This window comes from Bos taurus, chromosome 28, assembly GCF_002263795.3.
Source record: "Bos taurus isolate L1 Dominette 01449 registration number 42190680 breed Hereford chromosome 28, ARS-UCD2.0, whole genome shotgun sequence".
In the NCBI taxonomy this organism is placed as follows: domain Eukaryota; kingdom Metazoa; phylum Chordata; class Mammalia; order Artiodactyla; family Bovidae; genus Bos; species Bos taurus.
Window position 1 is genome coordinate 8,038,841 of NC_037355.1, and position 27,024 is coordinate 8,065,864.

The 27,024-nt window shown below is 39.0% G+C and overlaps 1 protein-coding gene across 6 annotated transcripts in view; it reads right to left on the bottom strand.

Annotated features, from left to right (window-relative positions):
• ARID4B (AT-rich interaction domain 4B) overlaps positions 1-27,024 on the bottom strand; it is a 138,515-nt gene that overhangs the window by 110,912 nt on the left and 579 nt on the right. For all 6 annotated transcript variants that reach the window (NM_001206133.3, XM_024986703.2, XM_010820426.4 and 3 more), the window contains exon 2: positions 26,319-26,373. In NM_001206133.3, the coding sequence (NP_001193062.1) occupies positions 26,319-26,324 (6 nt within the window). In that variant the 5' untranslated portion in view covers positions 26,325-26,373. The remainder of the gene's footprint in view (positions 1-26,318; positions 26,374-27,024) is intronic.

Below are 27,024 nucleotides of genomic sequence, written 5' to 3' on the forward strand. Positions count from 1 at the left end.
GTGAAGAGTCAGACACGACTGAGCGACTTCACTTTCACTTTTCACTTTCATGCACTGAAGAAGGAAATGGCAACCCACTCCAGTGTTCTTGCCTGGAGAATCCCAGGGATGGCAGAGCCTGGTGGGCTGCCATCTATGGGGTCGCACAGAGTCGGACACGACTGAAGTGACTTAGCAGCAGCCAGGTATTTCTCGCCATAATCTGGAACAAAATACAAGGTAGACAGAGAAAGCAGGACTGACTGGAAACATCACTGCTAACTCCCATTTCATGAGAACAGATCTGATCCTGGGCCAGTAAACTAAGAAAACTGAACTAGAGAGATGTCCAGACTGCAGGAGAAGTTGTAGAAGAAAAGAGGAGAAGAGAAAATTTCAGATGAGGATACAAGTGAAGAGAACAACTCTGTATTTACCATCCTGCATGATATTAGAAACAACTAGTATTCATGATGGTATATGGGAAAAGGTTTACTTATTTTTATTCTTGTATTTGCCCTAAAGTGATGAAAACACATCAAGTAAATAAATCAGCAAACTAGTAAAATATATCTTTATTCTCTACCTAGTGATTCAACTAGCAGCTAGTATTTTCATTAAGAACTATTAAATGAGCCTTACAAAATGAAATCATATTCTCATATGAATTCTTGGTCTCAAAGAATTTACTCCTTTTTCCATCACAGACATTAATACATGAATTCATCATTCGCTTTATGAAAATACAGAAATACAGAAGTACACAAAAGTACACGCAGTTGTTCTTCTTTTCTCTTCTCACATCCCTCATCAACAAGACTACTGTCTTCTATTCATAATATCCTTCCAGTCCCCTTACTCTGCATTTACAAGGATACATGTACAATACAACATACTTTTGCTGCTAAAGTATGTGTAAAATTAGCTTTTAGCTGCACAATCTATGAATATCTTATCCTTGTATAAATAATAAAACCTTAAAAGAGAGTTCTAAATTACCATACACAATCCCAAACCACTTGCCACTGGTAATCACTTTTATCATTCGGGGATATGTTTTTCCAGATTTTTCCATTTATACACATGTCTATGTGTCCATATATAGGATTTCTGTGAATATATTTTTCATAATTGGTACTATATTTAACACACTGCCTTTCAAATTTGTTTCTTTCACAGAAAAAATGTATTGGAGATCTTTCCAATCAGTAAATACTATCAAATTACTTTAGTGATATAATCATTGTAGGAATTTACGATGGTTCAACTTTTCTACTAATGATATAAGTGGTGTCCAGTTTTTCACTATCACAAACAGGCTGCAATAAACATAATTAGAACATGCTTCCTCGTGTACCTGTACAAGTGGTGCTCTAGGGCAAATGTCAAGAAGGACGATGCAGAACTGGCACTTTAAGAGATAATGGAAATTCTTCAAGAATTTCTAAAATTTAATTCTGTTGCCTTGAAGATCAATACATAATGGAAAAAGATTATTATTTACAGCCAAGTATTCTGTTCTGCGGGGTTTCCCAGGTGGCACCAGTGGTAAAGAACCTGCCTGCCAATGCAGGTGATATAAGAGACGGGTTTGATCCCTAGTCCAACACGATCCCCTGGAAGAGGGCATGGCAATCCACTCCAGTATTCCGGCCTGGAGAATCCAATGCACAGAGGGGCCTGGTGGGCTACAGTCCGTCCATAAGGTGGCAAAGAGTCGGACACGACTGAGCAACTAACACTTTCACACTGTCACATTCTATTTCTGACCAAAGCTTTTCTAGTAGTACTGCAGGAGTTTCACAATCTGGCACCTTGAACACAAGTCACCATTAATTTCCTCACCAGTTATTAGCAATTATGTATCTTAATGGTCTTGGAAAAAACATGTATTCAGTATGATGGTAACTGTCAAAATTTTATAAACATGCATATCAACAGCCCCAAGAATATACACCAAAATTTATCCAACAGATATACTTGTATACATGTCAGATAACATGTTCAAAGGTATTTGTCACAGATGCAAGTCAGTAGATCTGGCTAAATCTCTAACTTAATTCAAACTGGTGACGAGTTAATGACCTTGGAAGGATGTTCAATATAGGCCTTACTTTAAATAATTAATAAACTCAAAGTTCAGAAGCTATAAGAGGAAATATTGATAAATTTAGCAATAAAAAACTACATGACAAACAAAAACTACACAAAGCAAGCAAATCGAAACACAAATGACAAACTCTAAAAGGATTATAATTCGTATCTCTACAAAGAGTTAATCTCTGGTTTTAAAGAACACCTAGAAATGAGTCATTTTTAAAAGGACTAACTACTGAACAGAAAAATGAACATAAGAAGAGATAGTTGACATAAAAATAAATACAAGTAAATGGGCCTTAAATGTATAAAAAGAAGACCAAAGTCATTTATAACAGAAATGCAAATAAAATGACTCCAAGATAGCATTTTCCACTAGCAGACTGGCAGAAGTTGAGAAATCAGGTAACATACTTGGCTGGTAATGTTTGGGAAAACAAATGATTACACTGCAGGGGAGAATGTAAGTCTGTACAACCTATATGGGGAAAACCTGCAATAATTATAAAAAAAAAGTATATACACCCTTTAAATCAGTAACCCTCCTCCTGGAAACTTATCCTATAGATATTCTTGCATAGGTATGAAATAATGTATATACAAAGTTACCTCAACTCAGAATTGTTTGTAAAAGCAAAAGGTCAACAGCAACCCAAACATCCAAATATAGGGGAGTGGTTTTAAAAAACTACATCACATCCACAAAACGGACTAGCACAGGGCTGGCAAAACAAGTGTGGAGCTCCAGGGTCACCTGAGGCTCAAGATGGGAGTAAGCATAGACTGCACATGGGCAGGAAGTAACTTTTTAGGGGTGATATAAATGTTCTAAAACTGGATTGTGGTGATAAAGGCATAACTCTATGCATTTATTTTAAAATCATTGGTTTTTACATTTATAATGGCTTAATTTTTTGGTGTAAAAATTATACCTCAAAAAAGTGATAAGAGAACACACGAATGAGGGCACTCTCTATGTACTGGTATAGAAACATTTCCCAGATGTGTTAAGTGACACATCTGAAAAGTGCAGAATAGTAAGTATGATTTAAAAACTGAAGGTAAAAAAAAAAGAGAGAGGAATAAGAAGGCAAATCTGTGTTTTTCTCTGAATAGGAAATACTGGAGTGATGATGATGCATGATAAACAACAGCAGAAAGAAGGAAATCAAAAAAATGGAGGGAAAAGATGGGATCCCAGTTTTTTTTGCTATATTACTTTATGTATTTTTAAAAACTTATTGGCCATGTGTTTTAACCATTAGGAAAATTAAATGAAAAAAATAGATATTTGGACTTCAACAATATGAATATATCCCCAAATAAGTTATATGCTTCTGTGTTTCATTACATATTATATGTGATATAGTTTTGCAGTCATCCTGATTGTCCCCAAGAGTCTGCCTTCCTGAAGTGTTTGTAGACATATGCCTACAAAAACCTTATATCCGTAATATTCTGGGAATAGTTCCATTTATTTCCAAAGCTGTTGATTTATCTATCGACAAAGGCTCTTGAAAATTCCAAACTTACCAGGTTATATCTACAGTGACATCTGGAAGAAATAAACCAAAAAATCCTTTTTTAAAATCACATGACCCAGTTTGATATTGAGGAGGTCAATTCATCAAGGATACCTATTAAACCTGAATTCTGACTTCTTACATTTTACTGAGCAAGATAAATGAATATACCAATTTGTAGGTAACAGTAACGCAACAGGTATAAAGTGGACCCAAAGTCTCTGTTGGGCAGAAAAACTGGAAATGAGTCCTCTGGGAATATACATACAGGGAAGAAAAGTTGAAGTGGCAAGAGAAGGTTGTGAGCTCAAATGAAGACAAGCTCTTGTAAGATTCCACAATACACTCCTCATATGTACACAGCTATACCACTCCTAAGACCTACAGAGCATCTACGAAGACTCCCCTGCTCACTCATCGTGTGCCAGGCATTATGCTTTAGTGATATTACCCCATTTAACCTCAGGACAACACTGACGTAAGTAGTGTTAGCCTTGGTATCTCGGTACAGTAACTGAGGACCAACACTACACAATTCAACGTCAGAGTCAAGGCCAAATAAATAAATAAATGCGATAACAGAGGGTTTTTACTTTTCCTCAGATTTTTATATATTTGAATTACTGATCACTAACAAATTTTTTGGAAGTGGAAAATTTTTACAGTTAATGAAGCAGTACACATTTGATTAAAAAAAAATCAAACATTTTAACAATACAAAGTAGACACTAAACATTTTCTATACTCCCATTACCATTAACAACTTGATACAGGTCCTTCCAGACCTTTTCCAAGAAGCATTAACACCTAATGTGCCCACTTCAATAAAACTGCTTAAAAGGGGGAAAAAAAAACAATAACCAACACCATCAATATACCAGTCTATATCCCTTAACTATAGTAAATCAGTAAGAATTTACTTAAAAAACAACAACAAAAAAAGCCAATTCAATAACCTACGAGATAAAATACCTTACTTATCTAAATAGTACCAATGTAAGCAAAAGCAAACCACTGATGGAACTTACATAAGCCAGCACACAGAATATTCTAAAAGCAGAGATACTGAAAAAAACAAACAAAACAAAGAGGAAGGATGAGAGGAAGATAGGGCCAAATAAAGTCTAGCAACCCAGTACAGCAGTACAGCCAGTTTTGTCACCACCTACCTACTCAAGAGCTTATTTTAACATCTATTTCCATGGTAGCCAGGCATTCAGCAAAATTATACATACAAAAAACTTTTGGGATAAGATTCCTTCTTTCTCCTCCAATAGAAAAGTGCCCCGTCTGGCAAATTTAAGCCACATAATATAAAAGTTTGACTCTGTGTTGTGATTTCAATACATCAGCCTGTAAGACATCTTTAAATAGTTGTTAATTGACTAGGGAGGAGGGTGTAATTATTTACTGATTATCTGCAAACATCACAATCACAACTTTTAAGCAAGTATATATCCATTTGCCTTCTAATGGAAAAATCCAGTAAAACATTGGAAATTCTAAGAAGCAATATATAAACAAGAACTATTTACTGCCATCTAGCAGCCATCCACTGGACTTTTAAATTTGAACCTTAAAAACTCATAAAGCAGATATTAAATTTTAAAACATATGGTAAAATGATACACTGCTTTAGTTAATGATAGAATATGGGGAGAATTGTACAACTGTACAAAAAAGATCTTCACAACCCAGATAATCATGATGGTGTGATCACTGACCTAGAGGCAGACATCCTGGAATGTGAAGTCAAGTGGGCCTTAGAAAGCATCACTACGAACAAAGCTAGTGGAGGTGATAGAATTCCAGTTGAGCTGTTCCAAATCCTGAAAGATGATGCTGTGAAACTGCTGCACTCAACATACCAGCAAATTTGGAAAACTCAGCAGTGACCACAGGACTGGAAAAGGTCTGTTTTCATTCCAATCCCAAAGAAAGGCAATGCCAAAGAATGCTCAAACTACCACACAATTGCACTCATCTCACACGCTAGTAAAGTAATGCTCAAAATTCTCCAAGCCAGGCTTCAGCAGTACGTGAATCGTGAACTTCCAGATGTTCAAGCCGGTTTTAGAAAAGGCAGAGGAACCAGAGATCAAATTGCCAACATTTGCTGGATCATGGACAAAGCAAGAGAGTTCCAGAAAAACATCTATTTCTGCTTTATTGACTATGCCAAAGCCTTTGACTGTGTGGATCACAATAAACTGTGGACAATTCTGAAAGAGATGGGAATACCAGACCACCTGATCTGCCTCTTGAGAAATTTGTATGCAGGTCAGGAAGCAACAGTTAGAAGTGGACATGGAACAACAGACTGGTTCCAAATAGGAAAAGGAGTATGTCAAGGATGTATATTCTCACCCTGCTTATTTAACTTCTATGCAGAGTACATCACGAGAAACGCTGGACTGGAAGAAGCACAAGCTGGAATCAAGACTGCCGGGAGAAATATCAATAACCTCAGATATGCAGATGACACCACCCTTATGGCAGAAAGTGAAGAGGAAGTCAAAAGCCTCTTGATGAAAGTGAAAGTGGAGAGTGAAAAAGTTGGCTTAAAGCTCAATGTTCAGAAAACGAAGATCATGGCATCTGGTCCCATCACTTCATGGGAAATAGATGGGGAAACAGTGGAAACAGTGTCAGACTTTATTTTTCTGGGCTCCAAAATCACTGCAGATGGTGACTGCAGCCATGAAATTAAAAGACGCTTACTCCTTGGAAGGAAAGTTATGACCAACCTAGATAGCATATTGAAAAGCAGAGACATTACTTTGCCAACAAAGGTTCATCTAGTCAAGGCTATGGTTTTTCCTGTGGTCATGTATGGATGTGAGAGTTGGACTGTGAAGAAGGCTGAGCACGGAAGAATTGATGCTTTTGAAGTGTGGTGTTGGAGAAGACTCTTGAGAGTCCCTTGGACTGCAAGGAGATCCAACCAGTCCATTCTGAAGGAGATCAGCCCTGGGATTTCTTTGGAAGGAATGATGATAAAGCTGAAACTCCAGTACTTTGGCCACCTCATGCAAAGAGTTGACTCACTGGAAAACTCTGATTCTGGGAGGGATTGGGGGCAAGAGGAGAAGGGGACGACAGAGGATAAGATGGCTGGATGGCATCACTGACTCGATGGACGTGAGTCTGGGTGAACTCCAGGAGTTGGTGATAGACAGGGAGGCCTGGCGTGCTGCGATTCATGGGGTCGCAAAGAGTCGGACACGACTGAGCGACTGATCTGATCTGATCTGATGATGTGTCAAACAGCAGCATCTTTTAAAAAAATACCCCTAGCATTTTGAAACAATGTAAATATTTTATACCAAAAAATTAATAAGGAAAAATTAGAGTATTCCTGAAAAATCAAAAGCAAAGTGAAGTAAATGACCTGTTTTTCAAGTTGGCAGGATAAGGACATAGGAACAATTATTTCAAGCCAATTTAAAATAAGTATTCTGTTCTTATATCCCTAGTGGAATATAGCCTAAGGACAAAAATAACATAAAGGAATCTTAAGTTGCATTAATTAGTCTTCTTATGACTAGTAAGATGTATTATTTCAAAATGTATATATGTTATATGCAATATATGCTTAAGTTGTTAGGATTATTTTTAACATAAAATAAAAATGATACAAATTACAATAAGTCAAAATCAAAACTCTGGGGCTTCCCTGGCGGCTCAGTGGTAAAGACCCCACCTGCCAATGCAGAGATGTGGGTTCACTTCCTGGCCCAGGAAAACGCCACACGCTCTGGAGCAACAAAGCCCATGCACCACAACTACTGAGTCTGTGCTGCAGCGCCAGGAGTTGCAACTACTGAGCCCACACAGCCCAGAGCCCACGCTCCACAGCAAAAGAAGACTCTGCAATGGGAAGCCCACACACCCCACTTGGCCCCAACAGAGTAGCCCCTGTTGGCCACAACGAGAGAAAAAAGCCTGTACAGCAACAAAGACCCAACATATCCAAAAGTAAATAAATAAAATATATATATTTTTAAAATCTCTGTAATTTTTATGGAAATTGAAATATCAGTAAAAGTCATCTATTTATTTCTCTTCTTTAAAAACAAACAAAAAACAATCATTTCCTGAGTCTAAGCATTAAAAATATCTAGAAGCAATAACGAAACCAGTAGCAAGTAATTCCCCTAATATCCTGACTGTGATTTCTAAAAACCATTTCTCGCTTGAAGAAACCAGGGCTTCCTGAAGAAATATCTGATTCCCAGTCTGCGACAAGAAACGTATAAGATGAACCTGAGATTCCTTGTGACAAAAAGTAATGAAGTTATCAAAAGAACATAGGAGTCCATTTGAAGAGACTCCAAACGCCCAAAGATGAGAAAATTAAAGTATCACTAACAGCAACCACAACAGATGAGGACACAAATAATACACTAAAATCCGTGACACTAAAACAACTAATACAAAAACAAACAAAAAACTTCACTGGTCACTTTAAGAGCTTCCTGTAGCACCAACCAATTATTCTAAACCAGCAAAGTCAGGGGGGAAATAAGCATTTATTCTGCATTTCTGTATTGCAGAGTCACTAAATATAAAGAATTTCAACTAATAAATGTAGTAGGAGTGATACAATTAAAAAACTATTTTGTAATCCTTATACAATGGAGCAGGCAGCAATCACTAGCAGGGGCTGAAACCACTGAGTGAAAGCTGACAGGATGTTTATAATAGCCAGGTAAGACCGACAACACGAAAATCACTGACCAATCACAGCATTACTAACAGTGAGGTAACCTAGCATTACCTGCCTCCTGATGATATGCAGTAGAAAGAATGCCACACCTACTATGAAGAATGCTCACTAAAAAAGCCTCTGGAACTAATGACCAGCTTACAGGAGAGTTAGGGGTTAAACAAAATCAAAAAGATGCAATGAGTCAAACAAAGAATGAGGGAAAGATTAAATGACATGGATCCTTCATCAAATATAAGGCATGAAAAGGGAGGAGACTTAACAGAATAAATGACTCGGCTTAAGAGACATAACTTTCAATTGCAACATGAGGACTTTATCTGGAACTTAATGCAAACAATCCAACTGTGAAAAACATTTTGGAGACAGAGAAATCTGAACATTTCTGACTATAGGATATCATTGCTGCTGCTGCTGCTAAGTCGCTTCAGTCGTGTCCGACTCTGTGCGACCCCACAGAGGGCAGTCTACCAGGCTCCCCGGTCCCTCGGATTCTCCAGGCAAGAACACTGGAGTGGGTTCCCATTTCCTTCTCCAATGCATGAAAGTGAAAAGTGAAAGTGAAGTCACTCAGTCGTGTCCGACTCTTAGCGACCCCATGGACTGCAGCCCACCAGGCTCCTCCACCCATGGGATTTTCCAGGCAAGAGTACTGGAGTGGGGTACCACTGTCTTCTCTGATAGGATATCATTAGAAAATTGTTAATATTATTAGTTGTGACAATGGCATTGTACCTATGTTTTGGATAAAGATATCTGTGAAATAATACTTGGAATTTGCTTTAAAATCCCACATGGTGATGGGGAGGGGAGAGAAGGAGCAGCAGAGTAAAAAGGATAAAACAAGAAAGGCAAAATGTTGACAACGGCTGAAGCTAAGGATGGGAAAATCAACTGAACTTCATTTAGCATGTTTTAAGTTTCCATAATAAAGTTTCAAAGCTGTGTATCACCAGTGTGCTTGCTACCCTCAAGTGTATTCATCTCTAACAATGTTTTTATTAGAGTCCCCAGATTTGAATATCATTCAATTTTCCAAAACTTAAAAATACTGTATTTCAAATAACATATTTATATGAATCCAAATGCCAATTACTACATCATATTAAACATTCATGTAAATTACTATCTGCATTATAGTCACTGTGCCTACCCACTGGACTGGTTAAATATTTGTTTTGCAGATTTGTGCTTAGGTAATATACCACTTCACTAATGTAAGATCTTCATTGTGCTTAATTAGGACCCTATATTTGTTTCATCAACACTTAATTCAGCTAATATGCAATCAAGGCAATTTAAGTTGTAACTGGATGGGCATGGAGATGGGGAACTAAAACACATTCTTCATACTTACCATGAAAGCTGGCTTTGATCCACTCACAGAGGCATTTCATTCATTAAAAAGTGCAGCCTTGTAAGTCTCTCATTGTACATCTTAAAGTTTGAACTTAATCCAAGTTCATATACATAAGAAGTTTTTAGTGTTTTTCTAGGGGATAAACTGTGTTTTTAAAATTTCCATAAGTTTAATATCCTAATAACGATAACAAATCCTGAGAGTTCAGTCTCATCAAAAATTAACATCAGACACTAATACATCAAGGAGTTATTTTCTCATTAAAACAAAACAAAACAAAAAACACTTCTTGCCTATCACTATTTAACCTTTCATTTGAGGAGATCCGAATCCTGGCACTGGTTTACAAGTAGAGCAGTTCTCTACAATATAATGGAAAGGAACACTGGATTATGAGTCAAGAGATCCAAGTGAGGAGGCAGGTCTACACCAGTTTGAATTCATAATTCTTATCCATGGGTGGTAGCTGCCCACAGCCTTAGCTTGCAAAGGAATCTAAGGCATCTTTTAGGACCAGCAGAAGTCTTTAGAGTCCCTCACAGTTCTTAAATGTATGATGTGTCTGGAACAAATATTACTCTCCCCATTTTACATAACTGCCAAAGGCCTTGCAACTAGTTAAGGGGCAGCGCGGAATTTAAACCTAACGACTCCATTCCACTGCAGCCCATCACAAGGGTGGCGAGGCGTGCAACAGCACAGCCTGAAACACACGCGTGTTTGCTTCCAATACACCTGTAATGACTTCTGAGAATGAAGGGTGGTGCTTGAATTTATCACCTTCATTAAAATGAGGTGCTGATATTTAATTTTTTAAAAGTTAGATAATTTGAATACAGTACCATATGTGCTACCAAACTCAAATCATTCATTTATCTACATTCTAAAAAACACTATTTGATATATATAAAACAGAAATAGTTGATATATGTAAAACAGAAACCTTAAGAGAATAAATTTAAACTCAGGGCAGACAGAACTTTGTGCAACTTATTTTGTACTGATGCATGTATGAAAATAATTGTCCAGGATTTACTGCCTGTCATTAGAGTGTGATAAGGGCACTGCTAGAACTATGGAGAGGATCACTAGAGGAAAATGACAGAAGGGTCAGAATCAGAGGATCCGCTAATGCTAGAAGAGCCAAATGACTGGTTACAACTCAATCTTCAGACACATTCTAACTTAAATCATACTCAGTCAGCAGCTATGTGTGCAAAGAAATACGTGATAATGCAATGCAGAGAAAAACCAACTTATTCCTATCACAGAACTGAGAAAATTTCTATTTCTTACTTGAAACATATTTGCAGTAAGACAATCAGTGGATTTCTCTTTCCATCTATATCTACAAGATAACCTCGAGAATGATCACATAGGACTGTTTTGTTATGTTTTTTCTAGAGCTGTGCTATGTGCTTACTTGCTCAGTCGTGTCCAACTCTTTGCAAACCCATGGACTGTAGCCCACTAGGCACCTCTGTAGCCCACTAGGCACCTCTGTCCATGGGGATTCTCCAGGCAAGAATACCGGAGTGGATTGCCATGCTCTCCTCCAGGGGATCTTCCAAACCCAGGGATCGAACCCAGGTCATCCACATTGCAGGCGGATTCTTTACCAGCTGAGCCACCAGGGAGGCCCAAGAATACTGGAGTGGGTAGCCTATCCCTTCTTCAAGGGATGTTCCCAACCTAGGAATCGCACCAGGGTCTCCTGCATTGCAGGAAGATTCTTTACCAGCAGAGCTACCAGGGGAGCCCCTAGAAAAATGTAACTCAAATTTTAACCTGGAGACAGAAATAACAGAGATGACATATCTACCCTTAAAATTCCCTTTGACTTTAAAAAATGCTTTTCTAACAGCCATTTCCACTATCCACTACTCTACTCTGTGAATCCTGCCTCACAGCACCACAGTTTTGAGAGCTGAAAGACTAAAAGAAAATTTAGGAAATGACAACACTAAACACAGCAATTCTCCAAGTTTAACTTCAAAAAAGAATATGAAGTTGGCATGTACAAAACAATCAATCATCAGGAGTTGAGATTTAAAACTACAATTACTCAAGGCCTCTCCATTAATTATTGTCGTAACTTTCTTTGAAAAATCCTAGCAAGTAGAAAAGCATACTGCTTAAAAAACTGTGTTGTATCTTTCAGACTAAAACAGATTCAAACCATAAAACAAATTACAGTTAAGCATTCATCTATTTTTTTCAACTCTATGCTATAAATTAACACTATCCTCAACCAGCAAAGGTCTGGAAAAGCTGAATTCTAAGACAAAAGCCTGCCTTTATAGGAGTCAAATGAAAAGTAAACAACAGCAGAGAAGGCTCATTCTCTGGAAAGCCTATGAGTCACTGACATCCTGTTCTGCTTCCAGAGGCCAAGTGTAACTCCAGGTATTGAGACTGGAGTTTACCAAGCCCACTCACTGCTTACCGTGGAGACGACCTATCCACAAGTTAAGCATCTACCTATTACGTAAGACCAACCAGAAAGCATCAGTTAATATTTCTGAGTGTATTCTATGCATGGTCTGTCTTCAATGGTATATAATTTCCATTTCCATAAAATTCCCTTGTAGCAAACAGTAAATATTAATCTCATTTTATGGAACAGCCTAAAAGGTTAAACAGATCCTGCTGAACTAAGGAGTCCGTAGTGGCAGAATAATGGCCTCCCCAAAAATGTCTGTATCCTAATTCCCTGAATCTGTCAAACTGCTGTTAAATAGCAAGAGGGAATTAAGGCTGCAGACAGAATTAAGGTTACTAACCAACTGACATTGAAATGGGAAGATTATCCTGGATTATCTGAATGGGCCCAACGAGCTCACAAGGGCCCTAATATAAGTGAAAGAGGGAGGCAGAAGTAGTGTCAAAGCCAGAGAGATTTGAAGATACTAAGGTGCTGGCTTTGAAGACAGGAGTGAACACAACCAACAGTATGTATACAGCCTCCAGAGGCTGCAAAAAGCAAGGAACATTCTCCCCGAGAGACCAAGGAAGGAATTCTGTTCACTGAGACCCAGTTCAGATTTCTGACATACAGAACTATAAAATAATAACTCTGTGTTGTTTTAAGCCACTAAATATTTGGCAACTTGTTATAGCAGCAATATGAAACAAATACAGCCTAAATCTGTCACCATTCTGCAAGAATTTGCTAAAGTTTGTGAACAACACAGGTAGTAGCAGTAAAATTTAGCAGTGATACGTTTCCTCTATCCTGTTCAATGCTTCAAAATTCAACTTGTAAACTCTTACATAATAGTTTCTTGACATCTTAAAAAAAAAAAAAAAAAAGTACATAGGAGTTAATCCTGAATTTTCAAATATTTTTTAAAAATACACCAGCAATTTATAGAACAATAGAATCAAGTCCTAACAAGTAAAGAGAGGATATTTCAGACAAGTAAACTTATAATTTAAGGAATGCTACCAAAATTCTAGATACTTTTTTGGGGTGGGCATGAGTAAGGAAGGTGTAGGACACTTTTTTAGCCTAGATAACCTTCCATGCTGTTACATGGCAGGGGAGTTGGGCTCTAAATCCAATGGTCCAAACGATCTTTAAAAATCTCTTCTGACTCTATGAGCCATAGTGTTTCAACTCAAATTACTCATGAAAATATACCCTGACAATTCATTTTTCTCCTACTTTAAAATATCTTCAAGCCTTGTACTATTTTCCTCTTACTTACAATTTCAAACTAGAATAGGTTCTCCTAGAAAACTAAGTCCACTGTAGTTCATTTTAATATATTTTCATATAATTTCTTCTGCATTTAAGAGAATAGGATAAATTTCCCTAAAATATTTACTGTCACACTGCAAACCTTTCAATGAAAGTAGGTAAATGGTTTCTAAGCTATACTTGCTATTCCATAAACCCATCAAAAGGTCACGAAACGCTAACACCTTTATAACTCACGCGTAACTAGCAGAAAGCAGCACGGTTCAGTTTACTAACAGAAGAGCAGATTCTGTTTAGTGTGCCCGTGGGCAAATCACTCAACATCTTTGCATCTGCTTCTTCAACCATAAAAAAGGAAAAATGCTGCTGACCTGCCTCAAAGGGATGTTATAAGAAATAACTAATGATTATGAAATTTTACAAACGTAATGTGCCATTTAAAAACCTAACTACAGTGCTTAAAAAAAAATACTTTACAAACCACATGTTCTGACTAAGCATCTGCTGGGGTCATTACCTAGAGTGGTCTGTCCCAAAGTAACCTTTCTAATAAACGTTCCTAGAGATCCCAAGTACAACATTAGCTTCTTCAGAAACAGCCATATAGCACGGGATGTTCCCTCACTACCTCCCACGGCTTACCTTTTAAAAGCAATCTCATGCAATAAGATTTCACTAACAGTAGCTGTAATAATAATCTATGGAGTTATGAGAGATTATCATAAATGTTACAGAGGACTGGGTCTATTCACCACCTAGTAGTACTAGACATTCAAATAAATTAATAATACCTACTGAATACCTGGGCTTCCCAGGTGGCTCAACGTTAAAGAATCCATCAATGCAAGAGATGCAGATTCAATCCCTGAATCAGGAAGACCCTCTGGAGGAGGAAATGGCGAACCACTCCAGTATTCCTGCCTTTCTGGAAAGTCCCTTGGGCAGAGGAGACTGGCAGGCTGCAGTCCCTGGGGTTGCAAAGAGTTGGACACAATTGAGCAACTGAGCACGCATGCACTGAATGTCTACTGAGTGCTAAACACCACTAAGCAAGGCCTATACTTATCTGCCATTAACGTAAAGCTAAAGAAACATGGCATTGCCCTAAGTAACTCATTTGGTAGTAGAGAAAATAGCATACTGAATGCAAATAAAATCTTTCTGAGGGCATCAAAAAAGAATGATATATATCTTTTATAAATTGATATAGAAAGACGTAAAAACAGCCACAGAACAATATGCAAAGTAAAAGCCCATTTTTGTAAAACCAAACATATCAAAAAATATATGTTTATATGTGTAAGGAAAAAGTTATGGAAAACTTTTAAATCAAGTTACCAACAGGAAGAAGGTAATGACTTTTACTATTCACTGTATACATTATCTTTCTGTAATTTTTTAACATTTACAGCAAACTGCAATTGCTTTTATACTTAAAAAAAAATTTCTTTAATTTTGCTAGGAACAGGACAGATTAGTTTAGAAAAGTATTTCTCAAAAAAAAAAAAAGAAAGAAAAGTATTTCTCCAAATTGAGGCAAAGCAAGATTAGGTGACTTACTAAGTGTGAAGCCCTCTGACACTGAACAACTTTTTTTTTAAAATCACTGAACATAGGGCTGCCCTGGCAGTCCAGTGGTTAGGACTCTGAGTTTTCACTGCAGGAGCCCTGGGTTCAATCCCAGGACCGGGAACTAAGATGCCACAAGCCAAGGGGCCCAGACAAGAAAAAAAGAAATCACTGAACAACTTTCAAAAAGGATATGCAGATTAAAAAAAATGAAATGGGACCTTGGATGAGATACACTTACCGAGATAAAACTAAAAATATAAAAAGCTAAATTTCTTAAAGCTCCCAAATAGGTATAAGCCAACTTGCCTCATTTAAAATCTGAGAGCAATAGTAGCTCTTTGTCATTGACCCTGTTCAGTTTTCCTTTTACTCTCTCGGGTAGAGACAGACTCAGGCTTGGCAGGGCCCCAGGCCTCGTACACCCCACCTCCACAGCGCGCCACGCCAGAGCAGCTTCAGGTGACTAACTGCCACATCCAACAGTGATCAGATCAGATCGTGAGAAGAAAAAAGACTTTTCCCTATATAAGCAAGGCTGGATGTGGATGCCTGCTTAGAAAATGAACGTCTCCAGTGGCTCACCTAATCCAACAAAAAACCTCTAGGCTTGGAAGTAAACTTTACTTTTCCCTTGAAAGAATCCCATCTAGGCAAGCCAGCAGCAAACTGGAAGAAAGGGCAAGTATTTTCTAAGAGATGATTCTGCATCAGGAAGAGCTAGAATAAATAAAGGTCTGAAATGGAGGCAGAGTTCTTGGAATAAAGAAATCTGGTTTTCACCCTCCCTTGAACAGTCTTTTTAAGGATTTCACAAAGACAGTAATAACAGGCTTCAATCTTAATTACAAAACTGTAACTTCTTCCCCCAACTTCCAAATCAACCTTTAAGTTAAAAGAGACTAGAGTCACTATATCACCCCCAAAGCATATCAACTCATAAGGATTTAAACATTCTTTCCATGAACTAACAATAATAGCTTCAATTTAGTGAGAACTTCCTATGGAGTAGATGCTGTCATTACACTTAGTCACCCCTAACAGCCCCATGAGGTAAGCGCTACCACCATTCCTCATAAGACAAGGACACCAGCCTTCCTAGAAAGTTAAAGAAAACTGCCCACAACTTGGCAAGCGTGAGAGTCCCAATTTAATCCCAAGCAGTCTCGATGAAAGAATCCTCACTCTACCCATTTATAAAAGAAGTGACAGCTTTTACCAGAATAATGCAGCTACCACGTACTGACTACTCAGAACACGTACAGTTTAAGTTAAATGTTATTTCATTTAGTACTTATACAACCTTGTAAGGTAACTATCCCACTTTGCAAGAAAATGAATCTGATGTTTACTTTCACTTCAAAAATAAACAACTTTCCCCAAACTTCAACAGCCGAACACAGAAAGACAGCCCTGGGAACAAGACCTCTCTCTTTTCAAGCCATATGCTCTTAATCACTGCTAAATCATTTCAGTCGTGTCCGACTCTGTGCGACCCCATAGACGGCAGCCCACCAGGCTCCCCCGTCCCTGGGATTCTCCAGGCAAGAACACTGGAGTGGGTTGCCATTTCCTTCTCCAATGCATGAAAGTGAAAAGTAAAAGTGAAGTCACTCAGTGGTGTCCAACTCTTAGCGACCCCATGGACTGCAGCCCACTAGGCTCCTCAGTCCATGGGTTTTCCAGGCAAGAGTACTGGAGTGGGGTGCCATCGCCTTGTCCTCTTAATCACTAAGCTACACTATTTACTGGGCACTTTAACTAAAAAAAGATGGTGTTTATAGTCACTTTCAAATACAACTTTTACCATCAGTATAAGGTAAGTCTTTTCTTTAAATACCATGTGGTGTAAGATTTGATGATTTATAATCTTCATTTCTGCTATTAAAGAAAATGATAAGAAATCAGTGTAACTTTAAGTGAAACTTACTAAAAAGTTACCAATGACACTCTTCTAAGTGTATGCCCTGCAAGATTATCAAATTAGGAGACAGCAGTCCACTGTTCGTCAAAACCCTGACATAGGACTTTAGATCTCCTATAGTTAGGACTTTAGATCTCCTATAGTTAAGTCACACTGCCAAAAATCCATCTATAAATTAGGGGGAAAAAAATGGCTTAAGTAAGAAAAGTCTACATAAAGTATCTATCTCACTGTCCCATACAGACTGTTTTCTGACACATTTCAATAGTAAAAGACTATGTACAAATTATTATTCTCTCAAGTTATAGCTAAATTTATAACTTGAAAGTGATCCATTAATTTCTGTCAAGATTTCCTTCCTTCAAATGATAATAATCACCCCAAAGAATCAACCTCTCTACCACCAGACCACCAGCACCAATGTTAAGCTGGAAAGATACACCAGGCAGACGAAAGTAGAACTGTATCTTTATCTTCAACTGTCCTAATGCTCAGTACATCTAGTTATTCACAGTTAGATATTATTCTCAGAGTAAGCCAAGTGTTGTTTTAAAACTTTCTTTTCTGCCTCTTTTATTTTGTCCCTTAGAATATTAACCAACCTAAAACACGACTGTTAGTATGTGAGGTGAAAAGGAAGTTGGTTTCTCTGTCTCTGTGAACTGACCCTAGTAGATTTGTCTTTTATCTTCTGCTAAACTGTTTACATACTTTTTTAAACTCACTTTTCCTCCCCAAACTTGAATGCTGTCTCCAATTTTAGTATGAAAATTATCAGATTTCTAGAAACACATTATCTTCCATGGGAAATGTGAACATCAAGATTTCCTGTACTCCTGAATTTTTATAACAAAAGCTCTCTCTTAAAATTAAACATACTCACTAGCAGTTTAAGAGGTAACAAATATACTGACTTATTTTCATGTAAAGTAATTAAATGAAAATATTTCAGTCATCTTGGGAACAAAAGCTTGTTATTTACAGCTCATGTTTCATTTAATGTCCACCAGGAGGACTTCCCTGGTGGCTCAGATGGTAAAGTGTCTGTCTACAATGTAGAAGACCCAGGTTCAATCCCTGGTTTGGGAAGATCCCCTGGAGGAGGAAATGGCAATCCACTCCAGTACTATTGCCTGGAAAATCCCATGGACAGAGGAGCCTGGTAGGATACAGTCCATGGGGTCACAAAGAGTCGGACACGACTGAGCAACTTCATATTCAGGTATAAAAAAGTCCCCAAAGTTTCTTCTTTCTTTTTCTGAAAGAAACAGACTTTTTAGTATTTTCTTTTGTCTTCTGTATTCAAAATAAGTTACAAGCTAAAAAGCTCTTTACTTAAGTATCAATAAAAATTTTTAAGTAATTCTACTTGTAATATATGCTTATCAAAATCTGTACCTTCTAGAATATGCAATATTTAAATATCAAAAAGATTTTGGCCCTTTTTGACCCACAGATGACTGTGGGTGTCATCTTACACAGAATACTAGAGCATGCTTTGCATGAATGCAGCAACATCCTTGTCCTGTGATACCCAAATGAAGGTACCACCAGTCCTGTTTTTAAACAGCTCATCAAAAATGAAAGTCTGCAATGTTTTTAAATATTTGTAACTAAAAACCTAATAGAGTTGACTCTTAAGCAACACTGGCGGGGGGACTGGAGGGACAGCTGTAACTCCTGACTTTACAGTCTGCCTTCTGTATCTGCAGACCCACATTCTTGGATTCAGCTACCCATGCATTGTGTAGTATGACTGTATTATTTGTTGAAAAAACTTCTTGTGTAAGTGGACCCAAGCAGTTCAAACCCATGTTATTCAAGGGTCCACTATATAGCATATCCATATTTTGAGTTTAGTCATATTTCACCAAGCAATATACCAGTCAGCAATTTTCACAAATGTAAAATATATTTTATAAATGAATTCAATATAAATGTTTATTTCCAAAAATTATGCAGACCTAATTTCCTCATAAAATCCCAGCTTTCCAGTTATTCATCTACAACATCTTGGTACCCTTCTTGACTTTCCTCTGCATTAAACCTGACAAGAACTCCTTTCGGCTCTATCTTCAAACCACACCTAGAAGCTGACCATTCCACACCTCCCTCATTAACTGGTCAGTTTCCGTCTTGTAGACTTGCCCACAGCCTGTTTTTAACACAGCAGTTGCTGCTGCTGCTGCTAAGTCACTTCAGTCGTGTCCAACTCTGTGTGACCCCATAGACGGCAGCCCACCAGGCTCTGCTGTCCCTGGGATTCTCCAGGCAAGAACACTGGAGTGGGTTGCCATTTCCTTCTCCAATGCATGAAAGTGAAAAGTAAAAGTGAAGTCACTCAGTCGCGTCCAACTCATAGCAACCCCACGGACTGCAGCCTACCAGGCTCCTCCATCCGATCCTTTAAAAATATAAGGAAAATCGGCCACTCTGTAATGAGACTGCATCACTCTTCTGTTCAAAACCCACAACTGCTCCCTATTTCTATCAGAGTGAAAGCTAAAATCCTTACAAAGGCCTTCAAGGGCCCAGGTGATCAGCTCTGACGTGCGCCACCCACATCGTGCAGCCCCTTTAGCTGCCTGACCCCCTCCACTTCTGATCTCCCTCCTTCCTTCATCCACTCCAGCTACCCTAGCCTCCGTGCAGGTCGCTGAACACGTCCAACTGCCTTTGAGGCCACATGACTAACTCCCTTACATCCTTCTCTCAAGTATTTGCACAAACACCTTCTCGATAAACCCTACTTGGCCACCTTACTTCATGCTACAACCTAACCACCTCATATTCCCTGTCCTCCTTACCAAGCTCCCCTCTATTTCTCTACTACTGACCACCTAACAAATTAGATAATTGATTTATTATGTTTATTCTTGTCTGCCCCTCACCTCATCTTAAAAGGTAAGATCCACAGGGCCAGGACTTTCTATCTGCTTTGTTCACTGGATATATCCTAAATGGCTAGATTGGAGACTAGCATGCAAGGATTCAATAAATGTTGAGTGAATTTTTTAAATGGCCAACTCTTCAGTGGCCACTTTCTACAACACAAAACACTCAGCTCTCAATAGGGTTACCAGAGGCAGCATCACTACTCTGAAAACTGAAAGGTCCACTCCTAAGAACCCCCAAAATGGAAAATGTATGTTCACACAAAAGCCTGAAACAAATGTTAACAGCAACATCATTCATAATAGGCAAAAGTAGAAATAAACGAACCAACAAAATGTGGTATACCCAGGGAAATGAAATATTATTCAGCAATTAAAAGGAATGAAATATTGACATATGCCTCAAAATGAATGAATCCTGAGAATATTATGATAGGTGAAAGAAGTCAAACACAAAAGGTCACGTATTGTATGATTCCATTGCTAGAAAATGTCAAGAATAGGCAAACTCTTAGACACAGCAAGTAAATTAGTGATTGCCAGAGGAAGGATCGAGGGAAGGGAGAACAAAGAGTAACTGCTAATGGATAACAGGTCTCTCCGGGGAAAATGAAAATGTTCTGGAGTTGGACAGCAGTGACAGAAACAATCTGTGAAAAAGTACTGAATTGTGTACTTTAAAAGGATGAATTTCGGGACTTCCCTGGTAGTCCAGGGGTTAAGACTCTGCATTACCAGAGCAGGGGGCCTGGGTTCAAACCCTGGTCAGGGACTAGATACCGCTTGCCACAACTGAAGACCCTGCAATGCTGTAACTGAGACCTGGCATAACAAAATTTATAAATAAATACTTTTTTAAAGGGTGAATTTTACCTCATTCCCTAAAATTCAAAAGCAAAACAAAATAACAGAAAGGACTGCTCAGTTCAATGTTCACTGTCCACTAACAATGGAAGGCCAAGAGTTGGGAGCTTCAATACTTTGGCCACCTGATGCAGAGAGCCAAATCACTGGAAAAGACCTGATGCTGAGAAAAATTGAGGGCAGGAAGAGAACAGGTGACAGAGGATGAGACAGTTGGATGGCATCACCGATTTGATGGACATGAGTTCGAGCAAACTCTGGGAGACAGTGAAGGACAGGGAAGCCTGGTGCTCCAGTCATGGGGTCGCAAAGAACGGGACACAATTGAGCGACTAAACAGCAACAAAGAGCTGGGAATGGCTTCTTGGCTGTACTCAGTTCCAAGAATCTATCCACCAACAAATCACAGCAAAAAGATTTTTTTAAAGGGACTGGGGATGGGAGGGTTAGTCATCTATAAACAGCAGTAAGCAGAAACCTCATACCCAATTCATTACACTCGTATATCCCCACTTTCAATACAACCATTTCCCACACCTGGTCTATTTCCGTCTCTCATCAAACTGACTTGCAGCTCGCCTCCCTACCTCCACTCCCATTCCTCTGCAGCTGACCCCCTACTCAATCACTTCACTCTCTGGCTTGAGACTCTTCAGTGACTTCCTAGCACACTCAGACTTTAAGTCCTTACCATGGCCTACATGGCCCTACATTGTTCTGGCCCTTGTGAGCTCTCAAGCCTCGTCTCCTCCCACTTCAGCCCTAAAGGACACCTTCCTGCTCCTTAAACATTTCAAGATCAAACAATCTAACCTAAAGTCACACTCTCGGTCACTCTACCCTTTTAACCTGATTCTGCTTCATCTCCCTTCATAGAACTTACCACTTTTTTCTTTTGGTTTGGTGTCTATCCACCCTAATACAGTCGATCTTTGAACAACACAAAGATAAGGGGCCCCCACTCTCCCCATGCAATGGAAAATCCATGTATAACTTCAGACTCCCCCCACATTTAACCACTAATAGTTCGATGTTAACCAAAAGCCTTACCAATAACATACAAAGTTGATAAACATATTTTGTATATGTATTTTACACTGTATTCTTACAATAAAGTAAGCCAGAGAAAAGAAAATATTATTAAGATCATAAGAAAAAGGACATACATTTACACTACATATACCTGTATTTACTTCCCTGGTGGCTCAGACGGTAAAGTGTCTGCCTACAATGCTGGAGACCTGGGTTCGAACCCTAGGATGGGAAGATCTCCTGGAGAAGGAAATGGCAACCCACTCCAGTATTCTTGCCTGGAGAATCCCATGGACGGAGGAGCCTGGTGGGCTACACGGGGTCGCAAAGAGTCGGACATGTACAGGTATCACTATGCCTGTATTTATCAAAAACCCACGTGTAAGTGCAGGTCCAGCGTCAACTGTAAAGTCCACAACGGTTAAGAATTCTTATTTTGTTTACTGCTGTATCCTCAATACCTACAGTCACATCTAGTACAAACAAGGCACATGGTATCTCTTCAGTGACTGAATCTACAAGGTAAGCTAGCAAAAACACATTCTTCTGTGAAATATCTACCACATTTTTAAAAATTAGAATAAGCAAAGGATTAGAAATTTGGACAGAAAACAAGTCAGTGTTTTACAAAATTATCTATTCATCAAAAAGATCACAAGTTTACAGCACAAAATACGTTTGTCATATTATGGGTCCAAGTACCCTGAAATACCATAAATATTAACTATGAGGTTAACATTCACAGTGGATTAACCAAGCCTCCAATTTCTCTTCATTCTACCTGCTCCCTTACTCTTATATCTTAATTAGTTAAGTCCACTTGGATGTGGACCTCCTACAGGTCCCTTGAATACTCAAAACCTTATTCCTGTTTACTCCAGTCACAGCATAGTTCAAAATAAAATAACATCTATCTCATACTCCAAGACAGAAACCTCCATCTTCCTTCTACCCCAGGGTGAGTTGCTAGTCCTCAATTTTACTTCCTGGATATTTCAGATCTATTCCCTCTGGTTCTACTCCCATGGAATTAGCTCCTTGTTCACTTCTTACTTTGATTTATCACCTGGAACTAAGTCTCCCATGAATTAGTTGGAACTAAGTCTCCCATGAGTCAGCTCCTTATTCATTCTCACTTTGACTTATCTATCACCTGGAATTTCCAGATTTTCCATTTAGATTTCCCTTTAGATATTTCACTACAATGCTACCAAAGTGATCTCTCTCTAGTATAAGCCCAGTACCCTGACATTCAGTGGTTCCACGTAGCTTTTCAGAACTTTTTCGGCTCCCTGACTTACTTTCATCTCCCGTCACTGCCCTTCTATTCCCACCCCCGATGCATCACACTTTATGTCAACCTCAGTCACACTGAACTACTTACAGTTCCCAGATACATCATCTGGTTTTTTTCCTTTATTTTCCAGTATGTTGTTCCCTCTCTGAAACACTCTTTTCTACTCTTCTTACCTAGCAAAAGCTTTAACTTTCAGCTTAGATGCCAAGTCCACCAAAGAACTTTCCGTGGCTCTCTGCTTTAGATGTCCTCTTCTGTCCTCCCATTGCACTAATCACAAATACTGTACAGCAAAAAATACTTGTATAATTCAATATGTACCATTTGCTTTATTTTTCTGTGTCTTCAACTAAATTATGAGCTCCTTGAGAACAGGACTGACGTTATTTACCTTCATGTCACACTCCCTGACACATGGAAGGGGTTGTTGTTGAGTCAAAGATTTATAAAACGGGGAGAGAGAAAAGAAGGATAGATGAGGAGAGGAAGGAAGGAAAAAAAAAACAGAGAGGAAGGAAAGGTAGAGGGGAAAGAGGGAGGGAGGGAGAGGAAAGGAGAAGGGTGGGGTGGGCAGAGAGGGACTGAGAACACTCACTCACACAAAGGATACTTCAATAGGCACGTGCAATCAATCCATTATTTTTATGTGGTCTCAGACAGTGATTACTGAGGAGAGAATGGTACATCTGAAAAAGCCCATCTCCCCAGATCCTAAGCACAACCATCTGAATCACTTATCCCCTAAAGACTCTGAAATGTCTACTCTATTCCATATCCACTTGAAAATTTACTGCAGTGTAATGAGAAATGTTAGTAACATGTACGATATAAAAGCAAAAAAAAGAAAGAAATTTAGAAAAAAGCAAAATGTAACTGACGTAAGTCTTAGAATGATTTACGGACTTCAATAATCTATCATTTCCTCACAATGTGCTATCAACGACATTGAAAGGCTTATCACAAGTATGAAAAGTAGACCCAACACAACGCCAACGTCATGCTCCATGTTAAAGCACAAAACCGCTTTTACGTTATAGCCATTTCTCAAAACACAGCGGGCAGAACCACAGATATAGTAAAGGGGCTTTATTTATTTAAATAAATTTTTAAAGGCAGTACTACAGGAAAACTGCTTCTAAAACATACAACATTTAAAATGTTATGTGTATTTTTCCTTGCCTTGGGACTCTAAAGCAACAACCCAAAAAGTGTATTCCTACACACTTTTTCAGTTACCTCAATACGCTGTCACTTAATAAAATTTACTGTGGCTAGGAGGACAAATAATACGAACTTAAAAGCTTGCTACAAAGTACAAATTTCTTTGGTAGATCTGATAATTGACCTAGGTCCTACCATGGCTTAGTTGTCATTACAATATAGAGACTGGGAACACACAAAAGAGAAAATCTAAAGTCTAATATAATCAGTACTACATACTTTTTGAATTACAATTTTGTTAAAGCAAATACCAACCATGGGCAGCCTCTCAACTTTTTAAGTTAAAGGAAATAAGCTTTTAGAACTTATGATTACTAGTAGATTCCCAAAGAGAGGACTTACTGTACTGATAAAAACAGACCTTCTTGTATAAAATTGGAAGATTATTTTAGCAATTCTTTCTTTTTAACATTATTAGTAACTTTTTGTTTAAAGGCAGTAATAACAGAAATGCTGAATCTTTAAAATGAGTTGTTCTAAAATAACACCAAAAAATTGCATTTGCCTAATACTATGAAACTTTCAAGCTGAAGTTTCCAATGTACTTTCATTTTTTAAACGGGTTTAAAAAAAAAATGAAAGGAAGAGAGAAAAAGAAAATCTAAAAGACCTTCAACTTACTACATTTCCTTTAACCAAAAATTAACACAGTACCCTAGATGTGCCAGGCACTCCACTGGAAACTTTGACAGATTACAACATTTATTCCAAACTAACTCCTGTATTATTCACCCTATAAACTTAAATCATTCAACCCAACACTTTTCTATAGAAATTGCTGTCCAATGCCAAAGAAGATATAATTTTTTCTAAAAAATTTACTTGTCACTGTTTCACACAGGTCAGACAGAAGGTGACGGAGCTAGCATCTGTGATTAACAAAAGGGATTCATTTCTGAAACATCACTGATTGTTTTTTTTATTTACATGAAGGTGAAATAGTAATTCATCAGATTTAAACTGTTTCATGTAGGAGTTTATAGCACCTCAAACTCAAAAAGAAAACAACCTAAAAAAAAAAAAAAAAAAGGACTGAATTTAACTACTTTGTATAGCTGATAAATATTTAAGTAGTCACAGCTTTCACTTTCTACCATGAACAAGTACTACAAATTTTAATTTGGATGTAGTACTATAAAAGTGGTCCTGATTCTGAAGAGAATTAAAAATTTTTTAAAAATAATTCAAAGGACTGTCAAAAGTGGTTGGAATTTACATTTTAACATACTAACTGTTGCATACTCTTTTCAAGCTCTTCTGAATTTGTAATGGATGAAAAATACCTGCTAATCTCTAAGTTCCACTAGCTGAATCTAAACATTTCAGATATCTAAGGCTTTTCATCCTGAAGTGGCGTTAAAAAATATGGCAGCATTCAATCACATATTCTCTAAAGTGAAAAAACAACCTGTACTAAGTTTATGACTATAATGTCTTCAACCATTTACGCAAACCCTACTCTTTTAGACAATATCCTCCCCTCAGTTAATATGTTTACATTTAAAAGGAACCTGGCCATCGGTTTTATCACAATGCAATACAGCATCTGATAATTAATAGACCTAATGGATCAGCAGAGGAAAACACACCATATAATCCTAAATCCCCGGAAATACAAGGAACAACTAACTGCTATCTCTGAATTATGGAAAGATCATCAACATTCTCTTCAAAAAATCTTTCAATTAAGATTATAATTCCCTTAAGCAAGGAGGTCTTCTGTTAAAAATTCACAATACTGTTCACACAATAAATGAGATGTTCTTTCATCAGTGTAACCGATAGAACCACAATACAGTTCAGTTTCTAGAATCAGATTACTTGACCTGCTTTTAAAACACTTAAATTCACGCAGCTATTTCTCTCATTCCCCGCAAAAAGAGAGGTTCTATGAGGAAAAATCATCCTCAGCGAGATATCCGGTAATCAGCTCCAACTCCACAGCAAAGCCCACCGATATCCACACCAGCTGACCCTCGTCGTCTCCGGGGACGAGCTCGGGCGCCAAGCCACCACACACACCTTCCTCGGCAAAACTCGGAGGGGCCCCCTACCCGAACTCAATCAAAGCCCCCACTTCCTAGATTCTCTAGCCCCCGAGGCTCGACTTCTGGAGGTGATCTTACCTTCATGATGATCCTGGGGTCGCGATCTCCCCGAAAACACCAGATTCACCTGCACCTGGAGAAGAAACAAAAGACACCCCGTCAACATCACGGGCACCCCTCTGCACTGGCGGAGGCGGAGAGACTCCAACGAAGCCTGCACGCCGAAAAGGAGCTCAAGGAGGCGTCAGCCCCCAAACCACCACACGCCGATCCAGGGTCCCCTCTGGCCCCGCCATCCCCGCAAACCCGGCCACCTACACAGCTCGACAGCTTCCCGTCCCCATTGTCGGGACCCGACGGAGTTTCCCGTCTCCGACAATGACGCCATTTCTGTCAGAGAAGAAACTCACAACAAGCCTGGGAGCCGGCGCGGGGCCGGGCGCCCTCCTGCCCGAGGGCCTCCGCGCCGTTCCGGCAGCTCCCCCTCGAAAGGGCCGCGCACCCCAAGTCCAAGCGGGCGCAAGCCGGGCCTGGGGGAGCACAGCAGGGGCGACGGACGGGCCGGGCGGGCCGCGAGCTGCACCGACCCGCCGCAGAGCCTCAGCCCACGTCCCGCTCCGAGATGGACACCCGACAAGTGGGAGCGGGATCCGAGGGGACGGCGAGAGCGCCGAGGGGCCAGGAGGCGGCAGAGCTCCCCCACCGACCCGGGCCCCCCACCGCGGCCGAGGGACGCTAAAGCGCTGAGTGTGCGGCCGCTAGGCTGGGGGGCGACTCGGACTCG